At 44.5% G+C, this 20,167-nt stretch overlaps 1 protein-coding gene across 9 annotated transcripts in view; it reads left to right on the forward strand.

Moving 5' to 3' along the window:
* Nucleotides 1-20,167, forward strand: part of znf532 (zinc finger protein 532) — a 146,702-nt gene that overhangs the window by 62,541 nt on the left and 63,994 nt on the right. The window contains exon 1 of one of the 9 annotated variants that reach the window (XM_052038257.1): nt 12,839-12,951. The exons of 7 other annotated variants lie outside the window; for them this stretch is intronic. Coding sequence is in view for 1 of the 2 variants with exons in the window: in XM_052038217.1 (XP_051894177.1) it covers nt 20,089-20,098 (10 nt within the window). In the remaining variant the exon portion in view is untranslated. Of the gene's footprint in view, nt 1-12,838; nt 12,952-20,018; nt 20,099-20,167 lie in introns of those variants that run through there. One more of the 9 variants, XM_052038217.1, reaches the window with a different exon arrangement.

Here is a 20,167-nt window from a genome sequence, read left to right on the forward strand (position 1 = left end):
AATAACCAGTATGCTGCTGTACCCTATACAATGTCTAATAGGGGCCTTCAGAAGCTATTTCCATAAGGACTGGCACAAGCTTTTTTTTGCAAAAATGAGAAGTATGGATTTGAGGGTTACCATGTGTCAAGGCTCAACAATCAGTTGGGAAGTAGAAGCCAGTTGTGATTAAAGGGATGTTATGTGAATAGTAGCATGTGATTGTTGTTTTCAAGGATCTGTACTGGTGAGCAAGAAGTTTTTGGCAGAACAAGAAAGTTCAGGGTTGTGTGTGTGGAGCTGTTGCTTAATGGGGCAAAGAAAGACCAAGAAATGACTTAAACACAACTGCAAAAAAATTTAAATTGAAAGTATTGGATAACTGATAACCATTTCAGGGGTGATGGGTGAGTGCAACTTGGTGTAACATAAGACTGTCATCTGTAAGCCAATTTTAAGAAGAATATGACTTAAATTATTTTAAAGCTTTGGAAGCTTCTGATTTGTTGTGTGGAATCTATAGCACCATACAGAAGAATCATGAATTTGTTCCATTCATGACAAAGATCTTTAGGCTGATTGGTTTTGTTATTCAGTTAGTTATGCCACAAAGCTTCCTTCACTTGAGGAATATGGCAGTTCATTGATTCCTTTTTTAATGAAGTAGCTCTTTTAACAGCTCTCTGTCAGATTTTGTTTTGATGATGGTGTGGAATACCTTGGGATGTGTTTGCTTCACTAAAGGTACTATTGTAGCGACTCACTGGCTCCCGACATGGCAAATGTCGTCGGAGGCCCCGATCCAAGATGATGTGGGGCCCTCCTCCTTCCCCATCGTTGGGCTAGGAAAGCCCGCGCGCAGGAAGGTCAGGTGACCCGCGCATGACGTCAGCGCGGGAACTGTAGCACGGGAAGTTTTCGGATATTAAAGGTGCACCGCGCCCCTGTCGTTCATTCGACTTCTGATTTCGAACCAGCGACTCTGTGTCTTCATTTCGTAGTGAGTAGCTGGCCACTACGTTGGTGACCCCGATGGGCCCAAACGTTTTTGGACCCACGATGTCTGCACAACAAGAGGTACAGGCAGTAGCCCTTAAACTGCCCACCTTTTGGACCCTCAGGCCCCGTGTCTGGTTCGACCAGGCCGAGGCCCAGTTCCAGATTCGCCAGATCACCAGGGACGACACCAAGTACTACTATGTGGTGAACGCCTTCGACCAAGACACCACAGCCCAGGTCGATGATTTCATCCAGGCGCGCCCGGCGGAAGAGAAGAACAATAAGTTCAAGACTGTCCTTCTCGAGACTTTCGGCCTTTCCTGACGTGAACGGGCCTCCTGCCTCCTCCACCTTGATGGGTTGGGCGACAGACCCCCCTCTGCGCTCATGAACGAGATGTTGGCCCTGGCAGATGGGCACAAACTCTGCCTGATGTTTGAGCAGGCCTTCCTTTTCAAACATCAGTTCAACCTTCCTGTTAGGTTGTATAAGTCATTGGTGAGACCAAATTTAGAATATTGTGTGCAGTTCTGGTCGCCGAACTACAGGAAGGATGTCAGTAAGATTGAAAGAGTGCAGAGGAGATTTACAAGAATGTTGCTGGGTCTTCAGGAGTTGAGTTATAAGGAAAGATTGAGTATGTTAGGACTTTATTCCTTGGAGCGAAGAAGAATGAGGGGAGATATGATAGAGGTTTATAAAATGATGAGGGGCATAGACAGAGTTAATGCAAGTAGGCTCTTTCAACCTAGATTAGGAGAGATAAGTACGAGAGGACATGGCTTTAGGGTGAAAAGGGAAAGGTTTAGGGGGAACATTAGAGGGAACTTCTTCACTCAAAGAGTGGTGGGAGTGTGGAATGGGCTGCCATCTGATGTGGTAAATGCGGGCTCACTCTTAACTTTTAAGAGTAAATTGGATAGATACATGGACGAGAGAGGTCTGGAGGGGTATGGGCTGGGGGCAGGTAAATGGGACTAGCCGAATAATGTTTCGGCACAGACTAGAAGGGCCGAATGGCCTGTTTTCTGTGCTGTAGTTTTTCTATGGTTTCCTGGAGCAGTTACCCGACAACATCCACCTGCTCCTGGCGGATGCCGACTTCAGCGACCCCCGGAAGGTGGCCACCCGGGCAGATGTCCTTTGGCGGGCGAAAAAGGAGAGCGGGGCGTCCATTGAGTGCGTTGCCACGCCACGTATCCAGCAGCCCAGCAGGCCAGACCCGGTAATCGAATGCACCCCACCTGCCACCAGGTCTGAGACACCGACCGACCAATGGTGTTTCTACCACCAGCAGTGGGGCACTGACGCCCGCAGATGCCAGCCACCATGCAGGTTTCCGGGAAACGCCAGAACCAGCCGCCGCTGATGGCTATGGTGGCTGGCCACCCGGATAGCCTCTTGCACGTGTTGGACAGGCATTCCGGACGTCGGTTCCCAGTGGACACCAGAGCCAAAGTCAGCGTCATGCCTCCCAACAGCCACGAGACTCGCAACTGCACACCGGGACCCGCCCTCAGCCACCAACGGCAGTGCCATTCGGACCTTTGGCACCCTCCAGTTTGGCACCTGCAACTTTACTTGGAAGTTCATTCTGGCCACCGTCGCGCAACCACTCCTCGGGGCAGACTTCCTTCATGCCAACAGTCTGCTGGTTGACCTGCGGGGTAAGCGTTTGGTACATGCCAGGACCTTCCAAACGTTCTTGTTGGGTGAGGCCAAGCTACCGGCCCCACACTTCGACTCTGTCACCACGTCAACCATCGAGTCCGCCAGGGTCCTGGCAGAGTTCCTGTCCGTACTAACACCGCAGTTCTCCACCACCTTGCCCAAGCACGGCGTCCAGCATCACATCCCCACCCAGGGCCCTCCCCTCCACGTCCGCGCCCAGCAGCTACCCCCGGACAAGCTCCGCCTCACGAAAGAGGAATTCAAAAAAATGGAGGAGTTGGGGATCATTCTCAGGTCGGACAGCCCATGGGCCTTTCCGCTACACATGGTCCCCAAGGTAGCTGGAGGCTGGCGACCCTGTGGCGATTACCGATGCCTCAATGATATTACTACCCCGGACCGGTACCCCGTGCTGCATATTCAGGACTTCGCTGTCAACCTGCATGGGCGGTCCATTTTTTCCAATGTCGACCTCGTCTGCAGGTATCACCAGATCCTGGTGCATCCGGACGACATTCCGAAGACGGTGCTGATCACACCTTTTGGCCTCTTTGAATTTGCCCGGATGCCCTTTGGCCTCAAGAACGCTGCTCAGTCCTTCCACCGACTGATGGACATGGTCGGGCGCGACCTTGACTTTGCCTTCATATACCTTGATGACATCTTGATCACCAGCAGCAGCCACCAGGAACATTTCACGCACCTCCACCAACTCTTTTCTTGCCTGAGGGATTTTGGCCTGACCATCAACCCAGCCAAGTGCCAATTCGGGCTTGAGACAGTCGATTTCCTGGGCGATCGGATCGACAAACATGGCGCCTCACCCCCGCCTGCAAAGGTCGATGCCATCCGCCATTTTGCCAGACCCACCTCCTTCAAGGACCAGCAGGAATTCCTCGGTATAGTAAACTTTTATCACCAGTTCATACCATCAGCGGCCTGCATCATGCGCCCGTTGTTTGCTCTCCTGTCAGGTGGAAGCAAGGAGTCAGGAGAGGCTCACACCGTGTTCGTCGAAACCAAGCTGGCCTTGGCGGACACGGTCATGTTGGTGCATCCTCATATGGTCATCCCGACTGCCCTCATGGTGAACGCTTCCAGCACAGCGGTCGGAGGCATTCTAGAGCAGCTTATCAAAGGGCGTTGGCAACCACTGGCGTTCTTCAGCAGGCACCAGAGCTCAAATACAGCGCCTTCGACCGCGAGCTGTTGGTGTTGTACCTGGCCATCAGACACTTCCGATACTTCTTGGAGGGCAGGCCGTTTACAGCTTTCACCGACCACAAGCCTTTGACCTTCACTTTCAACAAGGTCTCAGATCCCTGGTCAGCACGGCAGCAGCGGCACTTGTCGTACATCTCAGAGTTCACCACTGACGTCCGCCATCTGTCCGGGAAAGAGAACGTGGTCGCGGATGCACTGTCACGGCCCACCATCCAAGTTTTGTCCCGGGGGTGGATTTCGGCACCTTGGTGCAGGCATGGCGAATGGACATGGAGATGCCCAGCCATCGTACCGCAGTCTCAGGCCTGCAAATGCAAGACCTACTGGTAGGCCCCGGTGAGCACACCCTGCTCCGCGATATCTCCACAGGTAGACCCCACCCCATCGTCCCAGCTGCCTGGTGCTGACGGGTGTTTGATGCCATCCACGGCCTTGCACACCCATCCATCCGGACTACTGTCCAGATGATGTCCGACGAGTTTGTCTGGTATGGCCTGCGTAAACAGGTTTCTGAATGGGCCCGGTCCTGCACACACTGCCAGACCTTGAAAGTACAGCAGCATGTCAAGGCCCCCCTGCAGGATTTTCAACCTACCCGCAGGAGGTTCGATGATATCCATGTTGACCTGGTCGGCCCACTCCCAGTCTCCCAAGGAGCGCAGTACCTCCTCACGATTGTCAACCGTTTTACCCGCTGGCCTGAAGCCATTCCCCTCGCGGACACCTCCACCCAGTCCTGCGTACGGGCCCTTTTGTCAACTTGGGTGGCCCGTTTTGGTGTCCTGGCACGTATCACCTCAGACAGGGGAGCTCAATTCACCTCCGGCCTGTGGTCTGCTGTCGCCGACTTGTGGGGTTCCCAGATTCACCTCACCACCGCCTATCAATGGGCTGGTGGAGAGGTTCCATCGACACCTGAAGTCGGCACTCATGGCCCGCCTTAAGGGGCCCAACTGGGTAGATGAACTCCCCTGGGTTCTGCTGGGGATATGCACCACGCCAAAAGAGGACCTAAATGCCTCATCCGCGGAGATAGTCTACGGAATGCCCTTAGTCGTCCCGGGCGATTTCCTACCAGCCCGTCGGGGGCAGAGGAAGAACCTGCCGGGGCGCTCGACCGACTGCATGAACGGCTTGGAATCCTGGCCCCGATACGCACCTCGCGACATGGACAGGCCCTGACCCGTATGCCGACTTCCCTCCAAGACTGTAAGTCTGTCTTCGTCAGGAGGGGCGCACACAGAACACCGCTGCAGCGGCCTTACGAAGGGCCATTCCGGGTTGTCAGGAACAATGGGTCTACGTTCGTGCTGGACATTGGGGGGCGCGAGGAGGTTTTTACAATTGACCGGCTGAAGCCGGCTCATTTAGACTTGGACCAACCCGTGGTGATCCAGCGAGCGTGACGCAGGGGCAGGCCACCCAGGTCATAGTTTATTTAATTCTGGTTTTCACGACGGTATCGCTGGTTCTGTGGGGGGGTTACGTAGCGACTCACCGCACCGGCATCGAACCGGCTCCCGACATCGCGAACGTTGTTGGAGGCCCCGATCCAAGATGGCGCAGGGCCCTCCTTCTTCCCCATCGTCGGGCTAGGAAGGCCCGCGCGCGGGAAGGTCAGGTGACCCGCACGTGACGTCAGCGCGGGAACTGTAGCGCGGGAAGTTTTTGGGTATTTAAGGCGCACCGCGCCCCTGTCGTTCATTCGATTTCTGATTTCGAACCAGCGACTCTGTGTCTTCATTTCGTAGTGTGTAGCTGGCTGCTACACTATATAAATAACGGTAATTGTTGATGAGGTTGGTAAGAGACATTTAATCTCTGAGTAACTGGAAAAACAGCAATTCAGCTTTGACTGTATCCTGGGTACCTTTGTACATAGCTTGGAGTTGACTTAATCTGGCTCCGTTGAGTAATTCATCAGACAGGTGTATCTTTGCAAAATCTATCCTCAGCTCATTGTTTAGTGTTAAAATCTCTTGTTGAAAGCCTGAATAATAGGGAAATAACAACCTTTGATTTCTATGGTAATAAACCATAATATACTTGTCACTGAAGCAAACTCAAAGGAGATCCTTCCAACAATTCTTGTCAGCAGGAGACCATAACTGGAATTGAGACATGCAATCAGTATATGTTGATGTGTTTTGTTAGAGAAATCCCAAAATGATAATCAAGGCTATTTGTGCTGGGCAGCAAATTTCCCCTCAATTCAATTTCAAAGATTTGTAACTTGCAGTCTATTCTTCATTCTTCATTAAACATTTATTACAGCATGTGAAGGTAATAGATGAAGCTGCAGTAGGTTTACTATAATCAATTTTAGAGAGCAAAATGTGGCAAATTTGAACCAAAAAATTGAACTGTTCCAACGAATGAATGACTTTGGAGAAGAATTGCAAATTGAGCCCTTTAGAATTGGAGAATAACCAGTGATTGATCTTAAAACCGGAATCAATAAAAGGAGGAGAGAATGAAAATGAACACACAACCCTAATCCTTGATACAAAACTAAGTGGGATTATGAGTAGGGAGGAGGATGTGTGGAGACTTTAAGGGAGAGAAGTTAATTGAGAACATGGCAGATGGAATATAACGTGGAAAAATGGAAAATTATCCACTTCGGTGATCAAAACAGACAAAGAGTATTTTTAAATGGTGAGAGATTGGGTAATATTGATATTCAAAGGAACATGGGTGTCCTTGTACACAAGTCACTGAAAGCCAACATGCAGGTGTAGCAAGTGATTAGGAAGGCGAATGGTATATTGGCCTATATTACAAGGGGATTGGAGTACAAGAGTAAAGATTTCTATCATACTGCAATTCCACAGGATCTTGAGAAGACAGCACCAGGACAACTGTGTACAGTTTTGGTTTCCTATCTTAAGAAGGATCATACTCTCCATTCCTGCAATCAGTCTTGTGAATCTTTGCTGTCCTCTATGGTATATTTGCTTTGAGGAATGATTTTGTAAACTATGCTTATGTTCTCTAGGGTCTAGAAGAATGAAAGGAGATATTATTGAAACAAAAATTTCTTACTGGACTCGACAGGCTGTATGCAATGAGGATGTTTCCCCTGGCTGAGAGATCTAGAACCACTAGAATCTGGAGATCTATAGTATCAAGGGATAGGCCATTTAGGACTGAGTCAAGGAGAAATTTCTTCATGCAGAAGATGATGAATCTTTGGAATTCCCTATTTTGGAGAGCTGTGGAGGCTCAGTCGCTGAGTATATTCAAAACAGAGGTTGATAAGTTTCTGGGAGTTGTTTAAAGGAATTTGTTAAGGGAATTGAGACATAGATTAACCATAGTATTGATGAATGGTGGAGAAGGCTTGCAGGGCCAAATGGCTTACTCCTGCTTCTTTTTCTTGAGTTATGTTCAGATTTGGTACAAATGCTGAATTCCAGAGAGGGAAGTGAGAGTCATAGGCTTTGGTCTGACACTAAGAGATGCCTCAAAATATCAGTTGGTGGAAATACCCTGGAGTTGTAGTTGCTGGAGGACCCAAGAGGATGAAACCCTTCAGCTCCTTGAGTCATTTCTGTAAGCTAGATCAAGCTTGATATTTGGCTGTGCCCTATTTACCTTATGTTTTTTTTTTGACTATCTTTGCCCAACAATGATCTTGCTGCACTCGCATTGGCTAGCTTTTGGGGAATTGAGGGTCCAGATTTCACCACCCTCATGCTTATGGGGGAAAAATAGTTTTTCATATCACTCCTAATTTTAAAATTGAGAACTTAATTTTGCTATCAGCTTTTTTGTCACTTGTAAATCTGACTGCAACTTCTGGTGTTTGCGGATGGCCAATTAAACACACCAATCTAGATAATCAGCTTCAACATAACGTAACATAATCTTTATTAGTCACATGTACATCGAAACACACAGTGAAATGCATCTTTTGCATAGTGTTCTGGGGGCAGCCCGCAAGTGTTGCCACGTTTCCGGCACCAACATAGCATGCCCACGGCTTCCTAACCTGTACGTCTTTGGAATGTGGGAGGAAACCGGAGCACCCGGAAGAAACCCACACAGACAAGGGGAGAACGTACAAACTTCTTACAGACAGTGGCTGGATTTGAACCCTGAAAAATCTGATGGTAGAGGGGAAGAAGCTGTTCTTAAATCATTGAGTGTGGGTCTTCAGGCTCCTGTACCACCTACACAATGGTAGTAACGAGAAGAGGGCACAGGGAATACTGTTGCAGTCCTCATCAATAGATTAGGTGTTGAACTTGTCTGTAAGAGTGCAGACTTTCAGTACTTGACCACACTAAAGGTAGCTTAGAAAGTTAAGACTGATGTATTTAGGAATGGAAGAGTTTTAATGTGCGGTGTTGTAATTAATGCTGGTGATTACTGGTCCTGAAAAAATTAATTTTATAAGCATGGAGTCCCATCCCTCAGAAAATTAATGTAGCTAGTAGTTTTTCTATTTGCACTTCACTTCCAATGCAGTGATTTAATATGCAGTGCATCTCCTGTTTGGTTTTACTTCCTGGCTTATGGTATGCTTTTTCAGGCAAAATTATTTCATCTGGTTTGGTTGGTTGAAGATTCTCATTGTTGCTGGTCCTGTATACTAAAGCCATACAACTTTTGTCAAAGGTGCCAAATAGATGAAGAGAAATCTCAGATGACATGCCTGTATCAATAAAATAATAATTCTGGCAACTATGTGGTGTTGCAGTGATTAACTTAATTCAAACAAGTAGAGGCTTGGTCAAATCTCACCATGGCAGCTGTGGAATTTAATAATCTGGAATTTAGAAAAAAATCTAGTCTTAGAAATAATTTATATGGTACAACTGAATTGTTGTTTAAAACAAACAACTGGTTTAGTACTGTTCTTTAGGAGACAAGTTCCTTTCCCAATCTGGCCTATATGAGACTTCAGGCTACCTTGTGGTTGACTCTTAAATATCCTCTGTAATGGTCAGTAAATCATTTGGTTCAAGGGCACCTAGGGATAGGTAATGCCCAGAATCCCAATAACAATGAGTGTATATATGGAAAAAAAAGATAAACAAAGAAATTGTTCCTTCCCCATGGAGAATTTGATCAGGGCAGCATCTTTAACTCTCTTGATCACCTTTAACATCTCAATTAGATCACTTGTCAATCACCTAAATTCAAGGGAACGCAAGCCACGTTTATGCAGAATATTGTCATAACCTGAACTTTTGCTCTTTCCAGCTTGGAAGCATCCTTCTTGGGATTTGGTATCCAAAATTGAATGTAGTGTTCCAAATTTATGTTTTTTCACAAATGAAGGGTCAATTCCATACTTATTCCAATGTATCCTTTAGATAAAAGTCAACATTCGAGAAGCCTATGCAATTATGTTTTTGTACTCGTGGTTTGCTTTTTGTCACTTGTCCACCTTTATGACCAGAATCCCATATGCCCTTTTTTAAAGCTACTTCCTCAACCTGCCCCTTCACTTCCAAAGAAGTATGCACCTAGCTCTGTATGTTTTTTATACTTATTATGATACAGGAGGCCATTCGTACCATCAAATCCATGTTGACTCCCAGTGGAGCAATCCCATAGTCCATTCTCTCCTCATTTGCCTGTACCCCTACATCTTATTCCCTTCACATGCCTTCAACCTTCCATTGATTTTTTTTGCTGGTTATTTACACTAAATAATAATTAGTGTAATTAGTATTTAGTTTACATAAGTGGCAAAAGAAAATATATAAAAAGATTTTTATATATCTTCTTTGGGATGTGGGAGGAAATGGGAACACCCAGCAGATACTCATATAGTTACAGAGAAAAGATACAAACTCCACACAGGCAGTACCTGAGGTCAGGATGGAACCCAGGTCTCTGTGAGATAGCAGCATTAACTGCTGTGCCACTGTGCTACCCACTGATCTTGTACTCCTTACAGTTGTATCCTCTAATTTATACTGCCTCTTCTCATTCTTTTTACTAAGGAGCAACACTTCATATTTCACAGCATTAAATGTTATCTGTCACCCATCTACCTATTCCACCAGTTTGTCTCTATATTCTTCAAGTTCATTGCTATCCTTCTCACAGTTAACCATGCCTCTAAATTTAATGTCATCTGCAAATTATGCCCAGTACTGCCAAGTCATCAAAATACATTGTGAAAATATGTATTGCCTGAACTACTTTTCCCATGGTTAATATAACGGTTGTTCTGAACATCCTAGTTTCTAGAGCATTCCAGACTGCTGTCTCCCAACATAAATCCCATCACTGCAGCATCCATTTATTCAGTAGCTCTGTCCGTGGAGGAGCATTGTTTTTATTGTACTTTTAAGAGCTGTTTGCAGAGATTGCACCTGTGAGGCTAAATGCCAGCAGCTGTGAAAAATTGCAATAGATCAATGGAGAACATCACTCTGAAATTGACATTACGCAAGGGAAACCAACAATGATTTTTGGCAAACCTTGTAACTGAAGATAGCACTTTTAATGTGACTTTCACGAGCAGAGTTGGGGTGACTCACAATTACTGTTAACAATTCCCTTCTCACTGTGTTCCTCCCTTTCTCTGACTGTGACCTACTTGTTTCACATTAGTTCATCTCTATATTCTTGCTCACTTTTTCCAGCCTTCAGATGGGGACCCATTTGCTTGTTCTAGTTGTTCAAACATATGTTCAAAATCCACAGACAGTATTAAAAGCCAAATTTTGTGAGCCCTGGAGAGGAGTAGTCTTGCTTCAACAACACTGACTGGCCATTCATTTCATTGCTGTTTGTTTGCTTGTGTTCTAAAGACGTACGGGTAGGTTAATTTGGGGTTTAAAATGGGCGGTGCGGACTCGTTGGGCCAGAAGGGCCTGTTACCACGCTGTAAATAAAAAAAAAATGATTTTTTTGGTGACAATCACCACACTTAACCAGTAAACCCTCTTGTGAAATTTCTGACTAATTTGATGAAAATGCAGTTGTTTAATTTTATCTTGATCAAACTGTCAAGAATTTCAGTGTTTTCGGGAGAACTTTTCAAATTGGTTTTTATTTAGATCATTTTGAACTAAATAAATGGGAGGTCTAGTTTTGAAACAGTTAATTTCTCAGTACAAGTTTTGCTGTACAATTGAGCAAGTCAAGCAAGACAACTTTGAAATGATCCAACATATGTCATTTTGAATAATCAGCCGATTTAATAAATACATTGCTGGGCACTTTTTTATATTTATCTAATTGCTGCTATTAGTTCCTATTATCTGGAATGGAAGTAGTGCTGTCTTCACAGTTGAAAAGGATAATTTGAAATTCGGGAGAAGTGTGAGCATAGGGTGGAGATTTGTAGGCTTCAGTAAAACCAAGCAACTTCAATAGTAAAAGTATCCCAGAAAAATGTGGATGCACTTTTCATGTTATATCATTGGTTACCTGTTTCAGGGATGGCACTGGGTGTAACTTTTAACTTTTATTTCTTGCTAGGTTTTTAAGTGAAATGAGATCAGAAGTGAATAAAAGAGATTTCAGGTCCATAATGTCATGAATAAAGTCTGCTAATTTTAAGGTAGAATAAAAATACATGCTTTGTACAGAGACTGAAAGCTATTTTCTTTAACTGAAAGGGTAATCTGACTAATGAACGAATGGAGGGCTTTTAAAATGATAAATGTGTTTGGTTGGATTGATGTGGAGAGAAAGTTTAGAAAGTCTATCAATATAAAATAGCTCAGTAATAAATCTAACAGGGAATTTGAGAGAATCTTCTTTTCCCACTGTGGCAAAGGTAAAAGTAAGGAACCTGAAATGAAGTTGTGATGAATTATACAAATTTATTTTAGAATAAGTTTAATAAATACAATAGGGTGAAAGCATTAAACAAATTGTTAGTTAAAGAAGTGTGGTTGATGGTTGGTGTGGAGCACAAACACCAGCATAGATCTGCTAGGCCAAGTGGCCTGTTTCATGTGCTGTAACTTACAAGTACTGATTCTTGGAATGGAATAAGAATATTTTGAATTTAGAATCCTTGTTGATTGGGGAAAAAAAATTCAGGCCAAATTTATGATAAATTCAAATTTTAGCTTGTATGGCCCTTGCTAACTGAATGGAGCTCCCATGTCTATTAAAATGACATCCACCAAGAAATGAAGAGAAGATGAGTTATGTTGAAGAGCTTTTCTTATTTGCTAGGCCACCTGAATAGCTTTGTTGGCCCAGATCCCCGAGGTCATCTGATGCAAGAATAATGGCCATCTGTTGTTTCTTCTTGCTGGCCCCACTTCCCTTGCTTGAAGTAAAATACCTCAGCTGGTTATTTTACTTGGTCCCTCAAATTTTCTGATTTGGAATTGAGTGTGTTAATTTTAGCCATTCAGCACATGAGAAATATTTCATGTCATAGTCATACAGCAGGAAAACAGGCCCTTCGACCCAACTGGTCCATGCTGATCAAAATGCCCATCCGAGTGAGTCTCATTTGCCAGTGTTTGGCCCATAACATTCTAAACCTTTTCTTTCCATGTACCTGTCCAACTGTCTTTTAAAGTTGTTATTGTACCTGCCTCGACCATTTCCTCTGGCAGCTCAGTCTACATACTATATATCCACCCTCTGTGTGTAAAAAAAAAAGTTGCCCCTCAAGTTCCTATTAAATCGTTCCCCTCTCACCTTAAACCTATGCCCTCTAGTTCTTGATTCCCCAGCCCTGGGAAAATGACTGAGTACATTTACCCTTTCTATGCCCCTCATGATTGTATACACCCCTACACCCCAAGGAAAAAAATTCCTAGCCTGTCACGGTGTATGATAAGCTTTCCTTGGTATGAAACTGTGTAAAAGAAATTGAGTGTTGATTTCCAGTTTGGCAAGGAGAGTATGGCAGGATGGTAACCATTTGCTGATGCAATTTTTTTCAGCCTCTATGTTATTCACATCACACCCAAGATATTTTAAAAGTGGTTAAATTTCTGAATATTTGCAGCTTTTTTTTTATTGCCTAGGGTACTCTTTGGGTTTATTGTCCTTGACCTCCCACAACAGGACATCACAGCAGGAGTTCCTCAAGCCTTTCTTGGCTCTACCATCTTCTGCTTCATCCAGTACTTTCCCATGGTAAGGTCGGAAGTAGGGACGATTGCTCCTGATTCTAATTAATGGCGACCTTCAGGATGTTAACAGTGAGGGACTCTGTGATTCTATATTATTGGATTAAGTTGCACATTTCCAATCATGTAATCTAACTATTTCTGATAGATGGGGTGAGAGACAAACAAATACTTGATTTATTTTTCATATATAAATGTTTATCAGTGAGCAATATCATGAAAGTTTGGCAATTCCTTTTGTTATACAAAAGTCCTGTTAGATACATTGCAGAAAAATCTATTTTATCCATTCTGCTGGCTCTAATGAGCTAGTTAGCAATTAATCTAATCTCAGCCTTCTGCTCATTAACCATACTATATTAAAATTCCTCCTTTTAATGAGGCAGTGTGCTGGTTTTAAGGAACAATCGCCTGTGCATTTCTTAGTAAGGTATTTTTCACCTGGAGACAAAGTAATCCTAAAGATTGAATGTTCCTCATCAGGATTGCTTTTTAAAGTGTAACATTCTTTCTCCACCATATCTTTTGCCAATGTTGTCTCTGTCAAAAACTAACATGCCAATTGCATTGAATTGGCTCAGCTTGTTTGGCTGTGTTTTCATTCAAAAGGGAAATTAACATTTATAAAATCAGAGGATTGTACAGCAATCAGCCCTATTCTTCCATGCCAGCCAGTGGGAACCCTTCCTTATTAATCCCATTGCCCAGCACTTGGTCCAAATCCCTCTATGCTTAAGCGATTCAAATGTTCATCCAGACACTTCTTAAATGCTGTCAGTGACTTGGCTTCAACCTCTCTCTCAGGCAGTGCATTCCAGGTACTTGCCACTGTCAGGGTAAAAATGGTCACCCTCGAATCTCCTCTAAATCTCTTCCCCCTTAATCTAACCCTATGTCTTCTAGTTTTATCCACTTCTCACATGGAGAAAAGTTTCCTGCAATTGACCCTATCTATATCCCTCATAATTTTATATATACTCTTTATTAACCTTTGCTATATTTTGTTCTTGTAATTTTGTGTGTAATTTAGTGTGTTGAATCTGATTGATTTTGTGATGTCAACACTTTCAATCCATTATGCAATTGTCTAAAACAGAGATATTAATAACCATTGTGCCATAGATTAAAGTTGACAAAATAGTTGTTCTATTGATTAGTCTTTCTGTTGGAGAGTGAATGTTGTAGTGGAGAATGAATGCTCTTGACATCAAGACAGTATTGATCAAATGGGGCATCAAGTTCAAGGGCATCAAAGGGAAAACACTCCTGCAGTTGCATTTGTACTTTGCACAAGGATGTGTTTATGGTTTTTAGAGATCATTTATCCTAGCTTTAGAACATTGCTGGGCGATTTGTTTAGGACACTGTTATGGAGCCAACCACCTTTGGCTGCTTCAACAATGATTCCATCAAAAGTGGGTATGTTTTTTGACTGAGTAATGTTTAGTTCCATTTACAGTTCTTCAGGAAAAAGTGGTTCATGCCTGCATGCAACAAGACCAAGACAGCATTCAAGCATGGACTGATAAATGGCAAGTGACCACCTCTAACAAAAAAGAGCCTAATGACCAATCTTTGACATTCAATAACATTATCATCACTGAATCCCTGTCAATATCCTGGGGTCACTACTGATGAGAAACTTAATTGCACCAACCTCAAAAAAAAGACTCTGGCTATAAGAGCAGGTCAGAGGCAAGGTATCTTGTGACGATTGACTGACCTGGCACCTCAAAGCCGTTCCACCATCTACAAATTACATAAGAAGCCTGCTTAATTGACATCCCATCCAGCATTCTAAACATTCATCATCTCCACCTCCTCACACTGTAGCTGCAGTGTGTACTATCTACACTGCAGTTACTCTGACAGAACCTTGCATCACTCAAGGTCTCTCTGCAAGAAGGACAAGGATACCACCACCTGTATGTTTCTCTCCAAGCTGCACACCATCCTGACTTAAATATATTTCACTGTTTCTTTATCATTGCTTGGTCTAAATCCAGGAACACCCATCCCAACAGCACAATGGGAATACCTTCCCTAGAGGACTGCAGCTGTTCAAGGCAGTTCACTATCTCCTACTCCAGGTCGAATAGCAATTCCAATGTCACTTGACATAATAAAGTTTACGTTGTTCAGTTTTTTACATCTCTTGATATTGTAGACTAAATCTCAAATTAATGTTCTTTAGTTACACTTTTAACTATAACAAATAAATCCAGGTTAACACTTCAGTATAGCAATTGGAAATGCTTTAGCTCTATCTTTCAGCTGAGATAATAAATTAAGATCCCATCTGGTTTTTAGGCTAATGTAAAAGATCTTGTGACACTTTTTCAAACATTGTCCTGGCCAAATATCTATTCCTCTTTGATAAAATTAAACTGATTATCTGGTTATTATTTTCTTCAGTCTCAGAATAAGGGCTAGGCCATTTAGGACTGGGATCAGGAGAAAATTCTTCGTGCAGTGAGTGGTGAATCTCTACCTTGGAGGGCAATGAAGGCTGAGTCGTTGAACTCATTGAAAACCAAGATCTCTGGATATTAGGGAAATTGAGGGATGTGGGGACAGTATAGGAAAATGGGAGACTTCAACTATCCAAATATTGACTGGCACCTACTTAGTACCAAAGGTTTAGACGGGGCACAGTTTGTTAAGTGTGTCCAGGATGGATTCCTGACCCAGTATGTTGACAGGCCGACTAGAGGGAATGCCATATTAGATCTAGTTTTAGGTAATGAACCGGGTCAGGTGACAGATCTATTGGAGGGTAAGCATTTGGGGGACAGTGGCCTTTACTCCATAACCTTTAGAATTGTCATGGACAGGGATAGGAGCAAAGAGGACAGGAAGATATTTAATTGGGGGAAGGCGAATTATGAGGCTATAAGGCGAGAAATTGGGAGTGTAAATTGGGGTGACATTTTTGAAGGGAAATGTACTATGGAGATGTGGTCAATGTACAGGGATCTCTTGCAGGATGTTAGGGATAAATTTGTCCCGGTGAGGCAGAGAAGGAATGGTAGGGTGAAGGAACCATGGGTGACGAGAGAGGTGGAACAACTATTTAGGAAGAAGAGGGCAGCATACATGAGATGTAAGCAGCAAGGATTGGACAGGGCTCGTGAGGAATATAGAGTAGCAAGGAAAGAGCTTAAGAAAGGGCTGAGGAGAGCAAGAAGGGGACATGAAAAGGCTTTGGCAAGTAGGGTTCAGGAGAATCCCAAGGCTTTTTTCTCGTATGTAAAGAGCAGAAGGATGGCTTAGGGTAATGGTAGATCCGATTAAAGACAAAGGTGGGAGGATGTGCCTGGAAGCTGTGGAAGTGGATGAGGTTCTCAATGACTACTTCTCTTCAGTATTCACCAAGGAGAGGGGTCTTGATGATGCTGAGGACAGCATTGATAAGGGTAATGTTCCAGAGTATGTAAATATTAAGAGACAGGATGTGTTGGAGTTGTTAGAAAATATTAGGACAGATAAGTCCCCGGGGCCTGATGGAATATTCCCCAGGCTGCTTTGTGAGGCAAGCGAGGAGATTGCTGAACCGTTGGTTAGGATCTTTAAGTCCTTGTTGTCAACAGGGATGGTATCGGAGGATTGGAGGGTGGTGAATGTTGTCCCCTTATTCCAAAAAGGTAGTAGGGATAGTCAAGGGAATTACAGACCAGTGAGCCTTGCGTCTGTGGTGGGTAAGCTGTTGGATAGGATTCTAAGAGATAGGATCTATGAGCATTTGGAGAAACATGGACTGATTATGGACAGCCAGCATGGCTTTGTGAAGGGAAGATCTTACCTCACAAGCCCGATAGGGTTCTTTGAGGAGGTGAACAGGAAGATTGATGAGGGTAGTACAGTGAACGTGGTCTACATGGATTTTAGTAAGGGGTTTGACAAGGTTCCGCATGGTAGTCTTCTTCAGAAGGTCAGAGGCCAAGGGATCCAGGGAAACTTGGCCGTGTGGATTCAAAATTGGCTTGCCTGTAGAAAGCAGAGGATTAAGGTGGAGGGAGTGCATTTGGATTGGAGGGCTGTGACTAGTGGTGTCCCGCAGGGATCGGTTCTGGGACCTCTACTTTTTGTGATATTTATTAACGACTTAGATGAGGGGGTGGAAGGCTGGGTTCGCAAGTTTGCAGATGACACAAAGATCGGTAGTGTTGTGGATAGTGTGGAGGGCTGTAGAAGTTTGCAGAGGGGTATTGATAGGATTCAGAGCTGGGCTGACAAGTGGCAGATGGAGTTCAATCCAGAGAAGTGCGAGGTAGTACGCTTTGGGAGGACGAACTCCAAGGCGGAGTACAAGGTAAATGGCAGGATTCTGGGCAGTGTAGAGGAAAAGAGGGATCTGGGGATTCATATCCACAGATCACTGTAAGTTGCCTCGCAGGTGGATAGAGCAGTTAAGAAAGCTTATGGGATGTTAGCTTTCATAAGTTGTGGGATCGAGTTTAAGAGCCGCGAAGTGATGATACAGCTTTACAAAACTCTGGTTAGACCACACTTAGAGTACTGTGTCCAATTCTGGTCGCCTCATTATAGGAAGGATGTGGAGGCAGTGGAAAGGGTGCAGAGGAGATTTACCAGGATGCTGCCTGGATTAGAGAGTATGGATTATGAGGAGAGACTAAAGGAGCTCGGGCTGTTCTCATTGGAGAGGAGGAGGAAGAGGGGAGACATGATAGAGCTATACAAGATATTGAGAGGAATAGATAGAGTGGACAGCCAGCGCCTCTTTCCCAGGGCGCCAATGCTCAAAACAAGAGGACATGGCTTTAAGGTATTGGGTGGGAAGTTCAAGGGTGACGTCAGAGGGAGGTTTTTCACACAGAGAGTGGTTGGTGCATGGAATGTGCTGCCTGGGGTGGTGGTGGAGGCTGATACATTGGTCAAGTTCAAGAGATTGTTAGATAAGCATATGGAGGAATTTAAGTTAGAGGGATATGTGGGAGGAAGTGGTTAGATAGTCTTAGGTGTGGTTTGAAGGGTGGCACAACATAGTGGGTCAAAGGGCCTGTATTGTGCCATATTGTTCTATGGTTCTATGGAAAGTAATGTTGAGGGAGAAGATAAATCATGATCTTGACAAATGGGCCAGATAGTCTACTCCTAATGCTAATTCTTAGGGTCTTATCAGACATTTACATTTGAGGAGAGGGCAGACAAGTGCATAAGGGAGAAGGGAATGAGGAAAGGAGGAATGGGTTAATTGGCGTTACGTGGTGTATAAGCACTGACATGAACAATTTGGGCCAAATGACCTGTTTCTATGCCATATATGGTGTGTAATCTCATGTCAAGATTATTCTTAAGAAGTATTGTATTGGCTATAGCTTACTTAGGGACATCTTGAGGTTGTGAAAGATACTTTTATAAATGGAGGTATTTATTTTTAACGAATATGTGATATGTTTATTGAAACAACTCCTTTTTTCAAGTTGTGTGCACCATTGTGAATCTTAAGCCAAGATATATATCTTGCATGCAAATCTTTGGGGTAAAATATTAGGTGACTGTGCTAATTGTAGAGTTGTATTATATGAATACTGGTGAACTGTATATCTGTTTAAATTGAATAAGTTCTAGATTACTTCCTGTAGTTCGGAGACACAAGCAACTGCAGATGCTGGAACCTGGAGTAAAAAATAAACCACTGGAAGAACTCAGCGGGTTGAGGAAATCTGTAGAGGAAAAGGGATGGATGACATTTTGGATTAAAACTCTGCATCAGGAGTGTAGAGGGCAGATAGCCAATATATAGAAGTGAGGGGGAGGGGTGAGACTGAGACTGGTAGGCGATAGGTGGAACCAGCTGAGGGGGATACAGGAGTGGTAGATGATATGTAGAAATATATAAAAAAGAAGAAAATAGGCCGGTGGAGCCAGATGTAGGAGGGGAGTGGCAAGGGTAGTGACAGAGGCTGGTAGGTAATAGGTGGAACCAGATAAGGGAGGGATGATGGGCAGATGGGTTGGGGAGGAGATAGGAAAGGTGAACCAAAGGAGTAGAAACCCAGGTAGATGGAACCAGGTGAAGGAGGATAATGAGTCTAGGTAAAGGGGGGGGCGGGGTGGGGTGGGGTGGGGTGGGGTGGTAAGCGGAGGGGATGGAAATGGTGAATAAAGGGGGAGAGAAGCTGTGTGGTCTGGTGGGAGATGGAAAGGAATACGGGGAGTAGGGGGGTACCTGAATTTGGAAAATTCTGTCTTACCACCCCTCTCCCCAGACAAAACAGAGATAGCAGTCTCCTGGTCCTCACCTTTCACCCCACCGCATCCAGCACATCATTCTTTGCCACTTCCACCAGCTCCAACAGGTTCCCACCACCAGCCACATCTTCCCTTCTTCCCTCCCCTTTTGCTTTCCACAGGGACTTCTCTCTCTCTTTCTCTTTGCTCATCCCTTCCCAGCCACCCCTCTCCATTTACCTTGCAACTGTAGACACTGCAACACTTGTCCCTACACCACCTCCCTTACCACCATACAGGGATCTAAATAGCCCTTCCAGGCAAGGCAGAGATTCATGTGCACCTCCTCCAACCTAGTCTGCTGCATTTGGTGCCTCCTCTAGCAGGCCAAGCATAATCGAGTCAACTGTTTTGCAGAGTGCTCGTGGTCTGTCCACAATGGCCATCCTGAGCTTCCAGTTGCATGTCATTTCAACTCATTTCCCATTCCCACACTGACCAGCCTGTCCTCTGCCTTCTCCACTGCCACAGTAAGGCCAAACACAAACCAGAAGAACAACATTTTGTATTTCGCTTGGGTAGCCTACAGCCCAGTGGCATGAACATTGAATTTTCCAATTATGTTCCTATCCCACTCCCACCAGTCTACCCAGGTCCCCTCTCTCTTGGTTCACTTTTTCCATGTTTCCTCCTCCCAACCTTTTTACCTAGACTCATCACACTTCCCAATCTGGTTCTATCTGCCCAACATCCCTCCCTTATCTGGTTCCACCTATCACCTACCAGCCTCTGTCTCACCCCTCCCTCTCACTTCTATTTACTGGCTATCTTCCCTCTACACTCTCAGTCCCGATGCAGGGTCTCGAACTGAAACGTCAACCATCCCTTTGCCTCGATGGATACTGCTTGACTTCCTGTGGTTCATCTTGTTTGCTTAACAGCCTCACCCATGAAAGGAGGTAAATTGGGGAAAGGAATGAAGTTCAGTTTATTACCATAATGAAAAGCAACAAATGATGTAACTTTGT

Source organism: Pristis pectinata, chromosome 2, assembly GCF_009764475.1.
Source record: "Pristis pectinata isolate sPriPec2 chromosome 2, sPriPec2.1.pri, whole genome shotgun sequence".
Lineage (NCBI taxonomy): Eukaryota > Metazoa > Chordata > Chondrichthyes > Rhinopristiformes > Pristidae > Pristis > Pristis pectinata.